Genomic DNA, 15806 nt, shown 5'->3' on the forward strand with positions numbered 1-15806 from the left:
CAAGTTGTGTTCCCAAGCATAGACGACAATTAGCAATTATTTCGTGCGAAATGGAAAACTAGTCAAAAGTATTCACTGATCGTTACAACAAAAAATATACGAATAAACATTTCTGATAAACTTTTAGGTACAGATTAAAGTATCAAGAATTCTAAGGTATATCACAGGTGAACAGTGCCAAATCTTTAATGCAACTATCTCCGACATGATGTTGCTGGTCCTCCCTTTCGCAACTGTGGTAGTAGCGGCGAAAAAAATAGGAACCAAAAGGCTACAGGCACGAGCAATGTCTACATGCATGTCTTTACTTATTATATCAATTGGACATAGTTGAATCAAAACCTTCCTCTGCAATGAAAATCATTTGTATCAACGGAAATTTTATTTATCTACACACGCAATAATTGGTGCTCAAAAGCATATATTGTCACTTCTATTAAGTATAATAATCTCCCGACCGCTTCAAACTAGTCAAAGCCATTAAAAAAATGTTAAAAAGTTTTCGATAAATATCGAGAATTAAAAAAAATAAAATAAATTGAGTCAGTGCCGCATATCCTTGTAGATTCCTAATGTCCTCCCGCAGTTGCAGGTCCAAAATCCAACCAGTTCCAATTATTCCTATTATTATGACCTGGTTCGTCAATCAAAATTTCATCTGTGGCTTCTAAACCATTGAAATTGAATACAGAGTCACCAAAGTCGTGGCCCATATGAGGGTCTTCGCTACCAATGACGAAGGACTCCAGTTGAAATATGTTCTTGTTTAAGAGTTTGTCAATATCGTCCGCATCCTGGGCAGTTGACGTACGGTTATCCACACCAAAGGACGCCGTATTCGTAACCTGAAGAGGTGATTCCAGCAGGTATTCATTGAAGGTTCCCATCGAATAAAACCCATTTTTTCCCGAGCCAGGAGTTGGCACGCTAGTAGAATAAGGATGCGAATCGTGGCTTTCACCGTGAGGAGCGGGGGTGTCGTTGATTTTGGAAAACAACTCGACATTATTATTCGAAATGACATTGTCAAGGCTCCTTTTCGTACCTGCTGTTTGGCTGTTACTAATTATGCTTTGGGGGGTTTGGAAAACCAGCGAAGTAGAATTCGGTGCACGAGAGCGAGGGGTAGGCCGTTTTTGACTCATTGTCGAAAGCGCATTTAGTGGGCGCAAGATTCCATGGAGCTTGTAGAAAAGACCACATGCGTTGCACAAGACATTTCCCTCGTTAGTTTTCCTCCAGAGTGGAGTTGTGACTGTGTGGCAGTTCGTGCACAGTAGAGTTTGCTTTGAAGACACATCCAGTTTTACATGGACCAGAGCCGCCGACGTTGACGCATTACCTGAATGACTCGATGACGACGAATGTGACATCTGGTAATCCTGTTTGAGTGTAGACTCTAACAGATTGATGTATGAGGAGAGGAAAGAATTGCCAGCATTCGTTGGAACTGACGAGGAGGACGACGACGTCCGATTTTGGGATCGAGCAGCAGATACTGGGCTTGAAGACGTTGTCATTGGAGCAGAGCCTCGGTGAGACACATTGAAGTTGGAAGGTGTCAGAAAAGAGGTAGCCATGGAAGTAGCGTTTGTGGGATTGGATCGGAGTCGATGGATGTCAGACGACTTTTCAGAGGACTTTCTAAACAGAATCAGAGGACGCAGCAGATGCAAAGAAGACACAGAGAGAGAAACAGGATCCTCGCCGTACTCTTCTCTAGAGATGCGACGTATATGGGCAACGTAGTCAAAATCGTCGACATTGGAGTCGGATTTTATTGGCTGCGAAGTACTTTTAGTCTCGGAAAGGGGTTTTCCAACCAGCTTGGAGACACGTCCCTTAGGGCCAAAAAGCTTCTTGTTGTGGATGCGCCATGCGATGTTGGATACTCTCTCTTTGTGGGGCAAGTAGCTCTTGTGTCTATACATGGAGAAGATTTTGAGCGAAGAGTCATCTAAATCTCCAATAAGATCGGCAATAGACACGTCATTGTTTGGTTTTGGGACCATTGGGCAAAGAAGAAACAGTGGTAGTCGAAAGTGTGCGCGGCAAATGAAAAAGTAAGAGATTCGTGATTGGGTGTGAAGAGGGGCGGTTGGACACTTGACAAGAGCGAGGAAATGGAACGAAAAAAAAGCAATTCACAACGGTTATCAGGAGCGATTGCACGATATCCCGCGGGAGTCAGCAGTGGCACAGAAAATCTTCAAGTAGAAGAAACAAGAAAAAGAAAAGTGAAAATGAAACCCTTGATTTGCGATGGGGAATTTTAGACAGAGGGCAAATCGGCTTTTATGCGAGGTTAGTCAATATATATTCTATCCCCAACAGACTTGTGCACTACATCTCTGATAGCGAGTGGATATGTGCAGGTGTTACATGATGCTATACAGGCGTGACTGAACGGCATTTCATTATGTCTCCTTGGATCCCCGCAATCACCGGTTTTGAGGAGAATAGTCTATTTATTTTCTTCACCTTTTCTTCCAACTGTTGACGCGCTCTCCTCTTTTGTGGTGCTGCCGCGCCCCAAACTCTCCACTTTTACCCACACGAACAAACGGCCGCTGAGAGAGGCGGTACCTCTTCCTGCAGCTAAATCGCAACTTGGCGAAGATAATTACATTTCCGAGAGATTAACGCCTAATGCACTATTGGTCTATACTATGTCGCATTCTAGCGACAACAAAGCATGAATGTGTGCCATTTCTCACCAGCAAGGAAAAGGGGCCCTTCTATGTCATCTGTTCATGCTAACGAGTTTAACATACACTTTACGCTTCAGGTTAGGTGGAAAGGCTACTTGTCTCTGCCACTTTGACCGGGCCGATGGTGATGCGAGGCGTGTATACACTCTTGATATTTTCAGAAACACTTGACTCCATCTTTCTTCCTAATGGCTGACAAAGTACGAGAAACGCACCAGTACCTCCACCTCAAAGGCAAATACATTGGGTTGGGCAACGCCGATACGACACGGGATGAGTTTCTTTCTAATATTCACCGGGACACACTTGCTTCGCTTGCAATGCATGATAATATGCTAACTTACCAAGCTACAGCAACGAACACACATCCAGAATTAGTGAGACAGGCGCTCATCAAAAGAATGGTACAGCCACTCAGTAAGGTGAACCGAAAGTGAGGCAACAGCTCGAGCAACAACAAATCAGTCACGCATTACATCCGGCAGTTTGCATGGGTATCATCACATTCTATACTTTTGTACATAGGGCTAATCCGACTAAAAAATGTCGTTTTCGTAGGGACAATCCAAACTATTATGTCCTTCCCTCTCGCAGAGACCACACCAATCTTCTCTTCCTTCACTAGGATCACTCTTTACCACAGGTTCATAAACGGGGAGCGAGTCTGTTTTGGCCCACGACTCTGGGTCAGGAAGGCTACCTGAACCGGGCGATGGTCCATTCGACAGTTTCGAGCCATATACTGTTGGCGTAGACGGAAGTGCTGCTAAGCTCGTCGCGGTTTTCAACTTATCTTGAAGGTTTTTGTTTTCCTCCATGATTTTTTGAAATCCCTCGCGCAAGGAGGAAAGTTCCTTATCTTTCAAATACAACTCGTTTGTGTGGAGCCTGTCAACCTCTTCCAACGAAGCATGGAGTTCATTGAGCTCGTCAAAAGACGGACGCATTTGGAGTTCATGCTTCAAATCCTCGATTTGCTTTTCCATTGCGGTTGCGTCGTTCGGTTGAGTCTCTTTAGCCGCTTGTATTTGAGAGCGCAAATCTATTTCTTCCTGTTCATATTTCTTCACCTTCGTTTCCTGTTCCTTTACCTTGGCCTCATACTCTTGTAGCTTGTTAACAAGTTCCCTCTCTTTCGTTTCATATGCAACTGTTTTTTCGTTCGCTGACGAAAGCTCTGCCTTTAAGTTTTCAATTTGCTTCAGAAGAGCATTTCTTTCTATGTCATTATCGCTGTCTTTAGCGGAAGCAGATTGTAGATGCTGAATCAACGAGTTTTGCTCTGCTTGTAGGTTCTCCATATCTTGTATCAACTTTTCCTGAGATACGTACTTTTCTTGTAGTTCGTAGTATTCCTTTTCCTTACGCTCCACTGTCTCCTTCAATTCCATTATTTTGGATTCGTTTTGAGTGATGACACCTTGCAACTTCGCTATTTGAGATTGATGATCTCCTTCCTTCTGTTCTAAATCTTTGACAGTCAAACTTTCTATCTTGGTCAGCAATGTGTCAACTTCATGGTTTTCTTCTTCCAATTTATAATTGAGTTGCAAAATGATCGCGTCCTTTTCCTTTGATTTTTTCTTTGTATCCTCTATCACGAACTCCAATGATGAAATATCTTGCAGGAGCCTTTCAATCTTTTTCTCGAGCAGTTCCACGTATTCTTTTTCGTACCCATCTAACCCATTAGACTCACCTTTCTTATTAATTTCTTGCTTGAGTTGCTGATTTTCTTCTCGAAGACTCTGAAGTTCTAACGAAAGTTGTTCACCGTTGGTGGAGTTGACATGTGCGTTTGCCCGAGATAAGCGCCCAATCTCCTCTTTCAAATCCTCAATTTGCTGCTCATAGAAAGTCTCCGCTTCTTGCTGCGCGCTCAACATCAAATCTAAACTTTGTCTCCATTCTTCTCTCGCTCCATCATATTCCTTCCTTTGTCTCTGAAGCTTTTGGTCTTTTTCTTGCACAGACCTTTCATAAGCCTCCATAACTGGATCTACCTCAGCAATGGTAGTTTGAAGCTCTTCAAGAATCCGAGTCTTCTCTTGAAGTTCTTTATTCTTTTTCTGCATTGCTGATTTACATTCGTCCAACTCTCGGAGAACAGCATGGAGTTCAGCTTGTGGCTGGGCACATTTTTGAAATAGGTCGCCCAGACTCGTCCTGGAGCCAACTAACAGAGACAGCGTCGACAGCGCAGGACTTTTGTTATTCTCGTTTATCGCTGATTTGCGCTTTGTTACATGAATTTGTTGGGGCCCACTAAACGGACTTTCACGCCCTGTAGCATCAGAGCCTCTGCTTCCGCTATCTCTATAGTTCAAATATGAAAGTCTTGAGCTGGTTTTCCGGGTAGGGGGAGAAGGAGTGTATAGCATTTCACTTCGACTTGACACACTTGATGGTCGAGTTTGGGGTCTATCTGCCCTTAAAAGCTTGGGGTTGGCATTTCGAAGCCTTTCCCAAGGCAAAAATAAGCCAGACATTGGTTGTGATACTTCAAAGTATTGAATGCCGTCGACAGAGCCATTGTTTTTGCCTCTCGAAGCAGCGATGGGACCCTGCAACTCGAGGCCAGCAAAAACGCCAGATTTTCCTTCAATGCCACCAATGTAGCGTAAGATTCCATATCCTTGGGTTGTACCTGGAACAGAAACACGTGTACCTATGTGCTCAGACATGATACCATCGAAGACTCAGTTCTGTCAGAAGATGTTATGCTAGCGAGCTCGTGTATTGCATTAATGTTTACAAAATCCTGCATAATGCATAAAGAAGCATTGGTTTATATACTCCGGTCTTGAACAGACGCAAATCTTGAGACAATCCCCCATTTTTGACTTTTGAAATTTGTGAAACAACTCTCAGAGTTTTCGACTGGTTCAGATATAGGAGCGGGCACATCATTTTCTCTTCCCAAAAGTAGACGTTCGTTCATAGAACGCGATTGCTTCTCCTCCAAATTATGAATTTCAACCAGGTACTGCTTAACCTTAGAGTTGATCTCGAAGGCAATTCTTTCAAGCTTTGAAATCAATCCAGTATCTAGGCAGCTATTCAACTTCAACGACACCAATTTATGCAATGCTTCGTCTTGAAGTCTCTGTACGTGGCTGAAGTTTTTTCTTAATTTCGCACGCATTATATCACCACGAAGATCAAGTGGGCGTTCACGCAATTCCGAGGACTCAATAGAACGTTTGAAAAGCAAAATTTCATTCAATGTTTTTTCAAAATTCACTTTCTCGGCATAAATCTCATCGAGATCATCTAATAGGCGCGACAGGCTTTTATAGAGTTCTCGCATTTTGATGACATTTTCCTCAAAAAGTTCAGAATCTTCAGAAACAATATCAGTTAAACGCAGAATCTGTCCCAAGGTCCATGATAGCGGGGACTTAATGTCTTCCTTTTCCAAAGATACTTTGTCAAACAGGCAGTCATTGATTAATTTGTTCATGTCTGCCGAATTCATCAGCAAGACTTTCATCAAACCTTCGGTGAAATGTACAAGCTCTCCGATTTTCTTTGAAACTTCATGTTGTGGCAAAACCGGATCGGTAACGAACCCAGAGAATTTCTGCAAACCGTCGAACAGTAAACTAGGAATCTTCACAGCAGATTCAGTCTTCTTCAAAGTTTCACTATCTTCGTAATCAGTTGTGACATCTGTTTTAACGACCCCATCATTTTCGGTATTTTCTTTACTTTCTTTAGCGTGGGTTGTTGGAAAAGCCCCCGAACTATACTCCGAACTGGAACCTTCGGTATTTTTCAAGGATCCCGTTAAGTGCTGGGAGTTAGTCTTCTTAATTGCAGCACTTCTGAGAGAGGTCTCCTTCTCGTTTCCATCAGAAAATGCGGTCTCCGTGTTAGATGTTGGTTCGTTCTCTTTTGTTAATGCATCTTCCTTCAAAGAGTCCTTTAAGGATGTCATTTCAAAAAGAGTGCCGCTAGATTGTTGGAGGACAGGAGAAGGCTTTTCATCCAGCAGAGGAGATTCAGAATTTTCAGATATCTCATCCAGAGATGATTCCTCTGAGGTATATTCCTCGGGCGAGCCACGTAAAGCAGTGTCCGCAAATAATGATTTTTCCGGGGACAGGATGCCAAGCTCACTGTTTACTTCATTCTGAGTAGTTGGTTCGATCTTTGATGACGTGGCAGACTCCGAATCTGTTGTCTGCGGACGTTTTGTCAAATCTGAAACTTTCTGCATCTGCTCCTGAGATCCCAGCTTGTCAATTGAAGCATTGAGTCCACTTGACAACGATTTTTGAGACTGAGTGCTTGAAGAACCAAAAATGGATTTCAGGCCTTCGTCATTAAGCGATCCAAAAGGCGACTTCTTCGAAGAAAGGGACGCAAAGGGTGATTCAGTAGCAGCAACGGAGCCGAAAGGACTTGGAAGAGTACTTCCAGCAGCAGATCCTGCTACTTTACCAAAACTTGACTGTCCAAACGGACTCTTGTTCATCTGTTGGCCAAAACTAGATTGACCAAAAATGGCACTGCCTGATGTTTCCTGGTTTCTTGGAGCAGTTGCATGTGATGAGGATCCCAGAGGACCATCTGAAGTCGATGAGTTAGACAGCGGGGTTTCCTTTTTGTTTCTGTTTTCGTCATCAATCGACGTTGCTTTTTGTCCAAAACCAATAGCTCCAAATGCACTCTGTTTGTTTGCGACAGTGCTCGAAGACGAGAATGTGGATGTGCCGAATGTGTTGTTTTCGGGCTTTTCGGATTCGGTTTTGCTTGAGTCTATAGTTAATGAGGCAAAAGGAGACTGGTCCAGAGTGGGTTTACTGGAGGTCATACCGAAACCAGAAGATCCGAATGGAGTTGTAGTCGGCTTATCCGGAGTGGGCTTGGAAGATGAAAGAGTAGAAGATGCAAAAGGACCTTTCGACTTATCCTGAGTAGACTGGGCCGAGCCAAAAGACGAGGAGCCCAAAGACGCTGATCCAAAAGGATTTTCTTTCGGTTTTTCGACAGCTGAGCCGAATAAGCTCTTCGAGTTCAGCGAGTCACTGGTAGGTTCAAAAGAGGAAGATCCAAAAGGGATTGCATTTGATTTAGAGGAAGAGCCAAAAACATTCTCCTTTGGCTTCTCCGAAGTCAATTGGGCGAAAGGACTTTCGTTTTTTGAACCAAAACCGGAAGAACCAAAACCGGAAGAACCAAAATTACTCTTGTCGTCTGACTTGATTGAAGTTGTAGCTTGCCCAAAGGTAGAGTTTCCGAAGCTGGAGGAGCCAAAGCTAGAAGTCCCGAAACCAGAAGATCCAAAGCCCGATGTGCCAAAGCCCGATGGCCCAGCAGCTGACGAACCGGCAGCAGATGACCCAAAACCAGAAGAACCAAAACCAGAAGAACCAAAACCAGAAGTTCCAAAACCAGAAGACCCAAAACCAGAAGAACCAAAACCAGAAGAACCGAAACCAGAAGAACCTGCGACAGGTTTACTTGCATTACTAAAACCCGTTGTTCCAAAAGCCTGTGTCGGTTCAGGTTTGGATGCACTTGTATTTCCATTAGCAGCAGATGCAGAATTGGTGTATGAATTGTAACTAGACGAACCAAATGCTGTAGAACCAAAGGAATTTGCTTTCGCACCTTCATCTGCCTTTGTAGCTTCTAGTCCATGTTGTTTTTGAGCTTCAATTGCTCTTTGAAGGCTGAGAGTATTGTTCTTGAGCGCCGAGTTGTCGAAGACATACCACATAATCAAGTTACCCAAATTGTTCAAGCACATCAAACGAGGCAATACTCCTTTTGCTTCATCAGCGGCATTACACGGTTGCTTCACAGTGATTTCTGTTGTGAATAAGTCAAGTGCAAAACCGACTGGTAGAGTATCGTCTCCGGAATCATCATCCATGGGCAATTCGGCACGGTCTGTATCGTTCAACTGTGATACTAATCTTTTCTCTGGGCTCACTTCGATTGTGGAAATTTCGGTGCTCAACGCGGAAGTGGCGAAGAGCAAAGACTGCCCTTCCACCCAGTTGGTAATACTAGTTGAGTAAACTTCTGGCTGACGCTCAACATCACCAAATGCGGGCGCTACAGGAACATTATGGAAAGTGAGCGTACCATTTTCCTCCAGCACCAATGTGTATATGAGATCACCGCCTTCTGTGTCTGGCAAGCCCACCACAAGCCAATGAGTGTTGTCAATGGAAGAAACAGAGAAAAGTTTCCCGCCTTCTGGGACTTCATGGGAAGAAAGAGCCTGACCAGTGGTGGTGTAGAAAGCAAGGCTTGTTTCACTGACAGCAATAACCTGGGTACCGTCTTTAGTCCAAGCCATTGCTTTGATCCCTTCAACCGTGGCTGTTTCCTGATTCCCCGCGAGAATAGAGAGTTTTCGTTCGTTACTTAAAAGAAGAAGAAGCTCAGAGTCAGTCGGAGAGGGATCAAGCAATACGATCGTCGACAATTCAAGGGGAATCTGCGTAAATGAAAGTGAAGGATTGTTTCCTTGAGGAGAAATTGTTGCTGTAAACACTTTTCCTTGTGCAATGGCATACAAGACGGAGTCAGAGCTATTGAACTTCAATGCAGACGTTCCTGGAAGTTCACATCTGACCAAGTTCAGAATTGCAGAGTCGCCATTAAGATCACTCAAATTGCCCAAAGCCACTTCATGCGTGTTGGAAGCGGCATAGACATGTCCACAATGGCCCATAGCTAGCAACTGCAAAGGATACAGAGAAGTCACTGGGCCGCTGAAATCCACTGCAGAATCAAATAAAGAAATTCCATCCCCGTTCCCCACCAATCGGAAACCTAAATCTTCAGATATGAACTCTTCAATCTCTGACTTGGCCATGGTGATTTTAGGGCTTTCGAAGAGTAGTATTATGCACACACCTTTCTTGTCGCTTTTGCGCGACCATCAGAAAAAAAATATACCCATACAGGTCCAAAGGGAGAAAATGCGACGCTTACAAGAAAAAACCGACACAATAATGACACCATTAGCCGTTGGCATGACTATCAGTTGCTGAAACATAGAGGAACCCCACCACTTCAGAAGGCGAGGCACAGGGCATCGCTTCTGTGCATAAACCTCGTAAAAGGAATGTGGAGTGATGGATCAGGCTACTTTGCGCTAGTTACTGGTTTTCCCGCCCGGAACAATTTTATGTATAGGGACAAAAAAACTAAAAGCATGAACAAGAGAAAGACGTTTTCAAGCACCGTAATTTTCCGACGCACGGACAAAAGCCACTTCGCAAATTCTACAATACTCGGACTATCCTCCCAGGAAAGATCCCAGTTTTCCACTTGAGGTTTCAGGGTGAATGTCCTTGAATTTGCTGGTGAAAAACCCCGGACACTTGAGGGCAAACGAAAAGAAAGAAATTTTAGACAAAAAAATGAAAATTTGTAAAATATCTGACCTGCGCGAAAATGTAAGGAATCTGTGCTCTCCGCAGTCTCCCCACACGGAAAACATCTCGGTAAAAAAAATAAAATAATCCTTCTTCTTATTCTTCCTGATTACCATTCATTTATATATTTTTCCTCCACTACTAGAAGACCGCAGTCTCAGTAAACTCACATCATGTTCGGATTACCTATTGGCCGGAATAACGGCCAGAGTATTCTGCTGCCTCCAACCCACTTTCGAGATTCCGCCAGAAATGCCATTTATCAGCAGCTACCCGTTCTGCAAACTCTGAATCCAGCTCCATCTATAAGGTCGGCGCCATCTCAATTTAAACAATATCATCATTCACAAAAACTGCACAGGTCTCTGGCGCTGAGTGTGTTTTCTTGGAGCAAGCGCTCCGTTCGCTCTGCTCCTTCCATATATTCATCCTCTACTGCCACTATTCCCGAAGATAGCGAGCAAACTACGACGACAGTCGAGCAGCTTATTAATGACATAGCTTTGCATGAATCTTACGCCAAGGAAGAGTATCTTCAGCGCAAGAATATGCAAGAAAAACCTTCCTTCCCCTACCTGGGCGTTGACAACGTTGATGATGATGCGGAATACAAAATTCTGTTGGGAAGTGATCTTAATTACCAAAACGTTCCAGAATCATTAGTAGATTGGAACCTTAACGTTACTCGCGGAAAGCTTATGCTCGTGAGTTTGCCCATGGTTTCTTCCTCACCCGACCTTTCATACTCCAACCAAGCGCTTCCTCAGCTTGTTGGAGACTTGGCTCAAAAATGCCAAATTGTATTGTTGCAGCCTTATATCACAGATAAGGAGTTCATTTACGCGCTCTATTCATCGAATTTGTATCAGGAACATGATTTGGATGCCAACTTCAAGAAATCTGTTGCAGAAATATCAGTCAAGCAGTCACGACTCCTTCAAATTAATCAGCCTAAACGGCAGCTTCCTTCACCGCCTATAACTCCAGCAGACCAAACTCTTCTCACTTTTCATTACAAAGAGATTGCATTACGAAACTACTTGGTGAACTTAGCTGCCGCAGCAACCACTGCATATGAGTATAAGCTCAAGAATGAAGCCATTAAGAAAGAGTTGAGGCTAGGACTGGCTAAAGGAGAGAAGAGAAAGTTGACCAAGGAAGAGAAGAAAGCGCTTTGGGACGAGGTTCGTCTGAATGTCTTTGAAAGAGCAGGCTTAGAGGAATAGTGATATCTATCTCTAATATGCTTTTCATCTAACCTCTGTTCGTTGTCTCAAACATCACCTTCTTCTCATATTGTACTCATGTGCACCTTTTGTGGCTTACAAATACGTTACGCTGATAGATTGTTAATAATGCTAGTATCCCTAATAAATCCTCTTTAAAAACCTCTTCTCTTCTCCTTGATCTTCTTGTAGTGTGCCTTTCCTCCACTGCGCTTTTGCTTTTGGATCTCGCTGTACTTTCTCTTGAAATAATCGGAGGCACTGTCGTCATTCAAAATCTCTTCAGCCAAAGTTCTACCTCTGTTTCTCTTGGCCATACGAGCAGAGTAAAACTCCGTGTTGCCTTCAACGATTGTCCCCGTTTGGAAAAATTTGGGGATCTGCCACTTCTCTTTCTTGTAATGTCTTTTTGGGTCCAAAACACTCCTATTCTTCAAAACCATCAAGTCCCTTTTGATCTCAGCCGTCATTTCGGGTTTCTTCATGTTGAACCACTTGGAGCCGGAGTCTGCATCTTTGTCTACGACGGTTTTTCTGATATGCGTTATTGGATCATTAAGCTTAACAACATCCTCACTTTTTGACTTGATAGCTTCTTGCATTTGGGTTTCCAATTCACTTTCTATCTTAGGCAAACTCTCAATTTCCTTCTCAATATTGGACAAGCTATTTTCCTCTGGTTTAGACAAGTGCTTAGTTTCTTGTGCTAGCTGCTGGAAAAGCTGATCTAGACTAACGTCATTAGAAGCAGCGACCTTTCCTTTTTTACTAGCCATGACGTCTAAAGGTTGAGGATGCGATGCGCTGCGCTCTTGTTAGAAAAGTAACCTAATGGTGCACGGGTGCAGTACTGGTCAGACCAGTTCAGGTACTTGGTGAAACCACACACAAGGACATATAACTACGAATGTACATAAAAACATGCATTACTTATTAAAACCCTCCAGCAATAAGTCGTCATCCAAACCATCACGTGCAACTGAATCGTGCTCTCCTGGAAGACTGACCTCAATATTCGCATCTAATAGAATCTGGCTTGTTACCCATAACCTGCGCTTCTCCTCCATCGCCAGCAGAAGGTTCTTCTTCACTGTTTTGTTGACCCGGCATGCGGTGGAATAGATTGCTTGCAATTTTTCGTAGGCCCCGCGTAATTCATTTAGGCTATTTCCTAAAGGAATATTTGAAGTTTCAGGATATTCCGTAAGGGCCTCTTTTGCTTGCTCATACAATTCTGAAGAGCCACTCCCAAGGAGCTCTTCCTCTGGATTGGCAATGATCTTTTTGTATCTTGAGTTGGCAACATCATATTGTCGCATATCGAGAGGCTGGTTGTAGAGCAGAGAAAGAGACGGATTGGTATTCTGAAGTGCGTCCGCAAAACGTTTCGAAGACCACCATGGCATGCGAAGCTCGTAGTCTCTATTCAAAGTTTCAGCATATCCTTCATCGGTCATCGCGTCCAAGTCCATGTCAGAAGGTAACTCAGATTTACCCTTGTCAGCACGATATCGCATAAGTCCAATTGCGTCACGGTGCTGATGCAAGTCATGTACTCCTTTGACATGTTTAGCCAAAGCATCTGATCTTGTGAAATGTTTCTCACATTCAGGAATAGGGCAAAAGTAGGGTTTCTCACCAGTATGCGTCCGGCAATGGGAAATGAGAGCGAAACGCGAAGGTTGTTCCACATCAAATCGTGAGCAGCCCTCCCATTGACAGCTATAGCGTATGGGTGTCGAAGGAGTGAGATGTGCCACTTGGACCAAGTGGTTGTTGGTAACATGGTTGACCAAAGAAGCTAAAGATCGAAATCTATTCTCGGTACACCCCACCCATTTGCACAAGAACTCCTCATCGTGTTTTTTCGGAACCTTTTTTTGTGCCGAGCCAGCACCAGGCTTTTTCGGAGTTTCAGCGCCCGGCGCAGATGCTTCCTGAGACATGAGAAGATGGTATTTGATGGTTTAGCGTAATCGCGCAAGAAAATGGACGATGTAGGACAGTATGGAAAACCGAGACTTGTAGGCATCAGTGCGTGGAGAATTGGATACAATAGATAAAACTCCTTTGGCCATGATAAAATTATAAAAAACGAGAAAATTTTGTCATTACGCTCATGCGATACTAAATCCCCCGATCAGTTTGAATTTAAGCTTACTACGTGTGGTTCCGAACAAACTTTGCATTAGACTAGATTATAAAAATATCAAAAATACGGTGTGCTTAAAAAAAAAACAGAGAGAATAAAAAGTACAAAAGCTTGAAGCATAAGATTATAAGAAGAGTAAAGCAAGGGAAACAATCAAAAACTGTATTGTCTCTCCTAACACCTTTAACCTACGCTATTCAATTGTTCCATACATTCAGATCCCGATACATTAGCACTAACCAACCAAATCGTCATCCAATCTGGCAGCTGGGTTTGTTTCTATGAAGTCTAAGGAAACCTTGTGGCCCAACAATTCTCTGATGTTCGAAACACCATACTTGATCATGGTAGGTCTCTCCAACGAAAGACCCCAGCCCAACACACGCAAGTTCTTTGGCAAGCCCATTGGTTCCAACATCTCTGGTCTGAACATACCTGAGTTACCAATCTCAACCCATTTACCCAAGCCTTTGTGGAAGGCGAAAATCTCCATCGATGGTTCAGTGTATGGGTTGTACGCGGCCTTGAATCTCAAACCGTCGACACCCATCTTGGAGAAGAAATCTTCCATAAAGCCAATCAAATCACCCAAGGTGATGTCATAACCGGCAAGGACACCTTCGACTTGATGAAACTCAGCCAAATGAGTAGCATCAACAGCCTCGTTACGGAAAACACGATCAATAGAGAACAATCTGGTAGGCTTTGGGTCCTTAGCCAACTCCTTCAACATAGCCGAAGAAATAGCTGTTGTATGGGTTCTCAAAACCATCCGAAGGGACTCGTCTTCTTTCCATGGGTATCTGTAACCAATCGAACCGAACTTTCCATCTTGGTGAACGGCCTTAATGTCCTCCAAGTACTTTTCATCTTGAGGTTTTTTAGCTACGGCTGGGTCCTTCAAGTAAAAAGTGTCTTGCAAATCTCTGGCCGGATGCTGTTGGGGGACAAACAAGGTGTCGAAGTTCCAGAAACCAGATTCCACGTACTGATTAGAAGGCATTTCCGTGAAACCCATGGAAAAGAAAATCTGTCTAAATTCTTCTCTAACTTTCATTAATGGATGCAAAGCACCAGACTGAGGGTACACACCTTCAGAGTTGAAATTGTATGACTTGAATTGAGCATCCTTCCAAGAGCCAGAAGTGATCATCTCAGAAGTGATATCCGTCTCGTAATTTGTGATGGTCAAGGCGAACTTAGCTGCCTTTTCAACCTTGTATCCAATGATCTTTGTCATGCTGATCAACTTTCTCTTCTTCAACTCAGCCAATTCTTTCTTGTCAGACAAGTTACCTGTAGCCTTGATAGTTTTCAATTGCTCAACAACGTTGTCCTTTGGCAACTCCTTGACTTTAGCCACCAACTTGTCACCGTCTTTAGCAATCCAACCATTTTTGAAAGCTTTACCTTGGCCCAATTTGCCCACTTGGCCCAACTTGGCATTCACATCAGAAAGACTCAAGCCTTCCATGGATTTAAGTACCTCATCCAACAATCTGATTTCATGTGAGCCAGAAACCAAAAAGTCTTCGGCTTCTTTCGTCAAAACCCACAAATCGTTTTCGATTTTGCTGAAAGTAACCATGTCCTTGGCCCACAAAGAGGTCAACGAAGCATGTAAGGCGTTGGCGTCTATGGACTTGAATTCATCCAACTCTAAAGTGTTGGAGATACCATTATGCTTATCCACGGCCTGCAATAATTTTAAGGACAACTCTGACATTTTTGGCGGATTGGTGGAGGCCTATTGTTCCGATGGGAAATCAGTACCACTGAAAGTGTGAGTAACGGAAAGATTTTCATGGTGCGGAAATTTACGCTGGCCGTCCGCGGAGTTTGAGTAGTACGGGTAAATTTCAGTATGGGTCTCCGTTTCAAATCCCTTCTTCATGTAACAGTCATTTGATAATTGTTATCTCGAGGATACATAAACTGTTGCATGAAGGAAAGCCCAATTCTTGGTTCGGGGCTTAAAATTCCTTCCTCAAGAGAATATGTAATAGAATGTGCACCTGGGCGTACATGCAGTCATAGAAGCACAAATTGGTGACTGACTTGTATTCAGTGTTGCTCAAGTTTGAAGAGAAGGTGTGGTCAGTTGCTTTGTGAAAATACATATTAAGAGGTTTGTAACAAGGCAGTGCTGCTTCTAGTCAGTAGGGTCACAAAGAATGTACAGTAATAACGCGTCACCAATAGAGGCGGAAACCGTTGCTATTTTAGGTGAACAATAAGGCGCACTTGAATGAAATGCGGCTGAGCAAAGTAGCAATCATGGTGCGCGAGATGAACGTATATAAGATAGCCCCAA

General features: G+C 43.4%; 8 protein-coding genes across 8 annotated transcripts; 2 read left to right on the forward strand and 6 right to left on the reverse strand. All coding sequences in view use genetic code 12, as the record gives it.

Moving 5' to 3' along the window:
* Nucleotides 1-569: 569 nt before the first annotated feature.
* Nucleotides 570-2012, reverse strand: FOB63_001687 (uncharacterized protein; the record flags this gene model as incomplete). Its single annotated transcript, XM_002618190.2, has 1 exon — nucleotides 570-2012. The coding sequence occupies one exon, from the start codon at nucleotides 2010-2012 to the stop codon at nucleotides 570-572; it is 1443 nt and encodes a 480-aa protein (XP_002618236.2).
* Nucleotides 2013-2899: 887 nt separating this feature from the next.
* FOB63_001688 (U2 snRNP complex subunit YSF3) lies at nucleotides 2900-3148 on the forward strand (the record flags this gene model as incomplete). The annotated part of the gene is made up of 1 exon (XM_002618189.2): nucleotides 2900-3148. The coding sequence occupies one exon, from the start codon at nucleotides 2900-2902 to the stop codon at nucleotides 3146-3148; it is 249 nt and encodes an 82-aa protein (XP_002618235.1).
* A 99-nt stretch (nucleotides 3149-3247) lies between these two features.
* Nucleotides 3248-5395, reverse strand: FOB63_001689 (uncharacterized protein; the record flags this gene model as incomplete). Its single annotated transcript, XM_002618188.2, has 1 exon — nucleotides 3248-5395. The coding sequence occupies one exon, from the start codon at nucleotides 5393-5395 to the stop codon at nucleotides 3248-3250; it is 2148 nt and encodes a 715-aa protein (XP_002618234.2).
* Nucleotides 5396-5499: 104 nt separating this feature from the next.
* NUP159 (FG-nucleoporin) lies at nucleotides 5500-9549 on the reverse strand (the record flags this gene model as incomplete). Its single annotated transcript, XM_002618187.2, has 1 exon — nucleotides 5500-9549. The coding sequence occupies one exon, from the start codon at nucleotides 9547-9549 to the stop codon at nucleotides 5500-5502; it is 4050 nt and encodes a 1349-aa protein (XP_002618233.2).
* Nucleotides 9550-10287: 738 nt separating this feature from the next.
* On the forward strand, nucleotides 10288-11340 carry STD1 (Std1p; the record flags this gene model as incomplete). The annotated part of the gene is made up of 1 exon (XM_002618186.2): nucleotides 10288-11340. One exon carries the CDS (start codon nucleotides 10288-10290, stop codon nucleotides 11338-11340), a length of 1053 nt encoding a protein of 350 aa, XP_002618232.1.
* Nucleotides 11341-11495: 155 nt separating this feature from the next.
* FOB63_001692 (uncharacterized protein) lies at nucleotides 11496-12116 on the reverse strand (the record flags this gene model as incomplete). The annotated part of the gene is made up of 1 exon (XM_002618185.2): nucleotides 11496-12116. The coding sequence occupies one exon, from the start codon at nucleotides 12114-12116 to the stop codon at nucleotides 11496-11498; it is 621 nt and encodes a 206-aa protein (XP_002618231.2).
* A 150-nt stretch (nucleotides 12117-12266) lies between these two features.
* On the reverse strand, nucleotides 12267-13286 carry FOB63_001693 (uncharacterized protein; the record flags this gene model as incomplete). The annotated part of the gene is made up of 1 exon (XM_002618184.2): nucleotides 12267-13286. The coding sequence occupies one exon, from the start codon at nucleotides 13284-13286 to the stop codon at nucleotides 12267-12269; it is 1020 nt and encodes a 339-aa protein (XP_002618230.2).
* A 441-nt stretch (nucleotides 13287-13727) lies between these two features.
* Nucleotides 13728-15218, reverse strand: FRS2 (phenylalanine--tRNA ligase subunit alpha; the record flags this gene model as incomplete). The annotated part of the gene is made up of 1 exon (XM_002618183.2): nucleotides 13728-15218. The coding sequence occupies one exon, from the start codon at nucleotides 15216-15218 to the stop codon at nucleotides 13728-13730; it is 1491 nt and encodes a 496-aa protein (XP_002618229.2).
* Between the last annotated feature and the right edge of the window lie 588 nt (nucleotides 15219-15806).

This window comes from Clavispora lusitaniae (assembly GCF_014636115.1).
Source record: "Clavispora lusitaniae strain FDAARGOS_655 chromosome Unknown tig00000038_pilon, whole genome shotgun sequence".
In the NCBI taxonomy this organism is placed as follows: domain Eukaryota; kingdom Fungi; phylum Ascomycota; class Pichiomycetes; order Serinales; family Metschnikowiaceae; genus Clavispora; species Clavispora lusitaniae.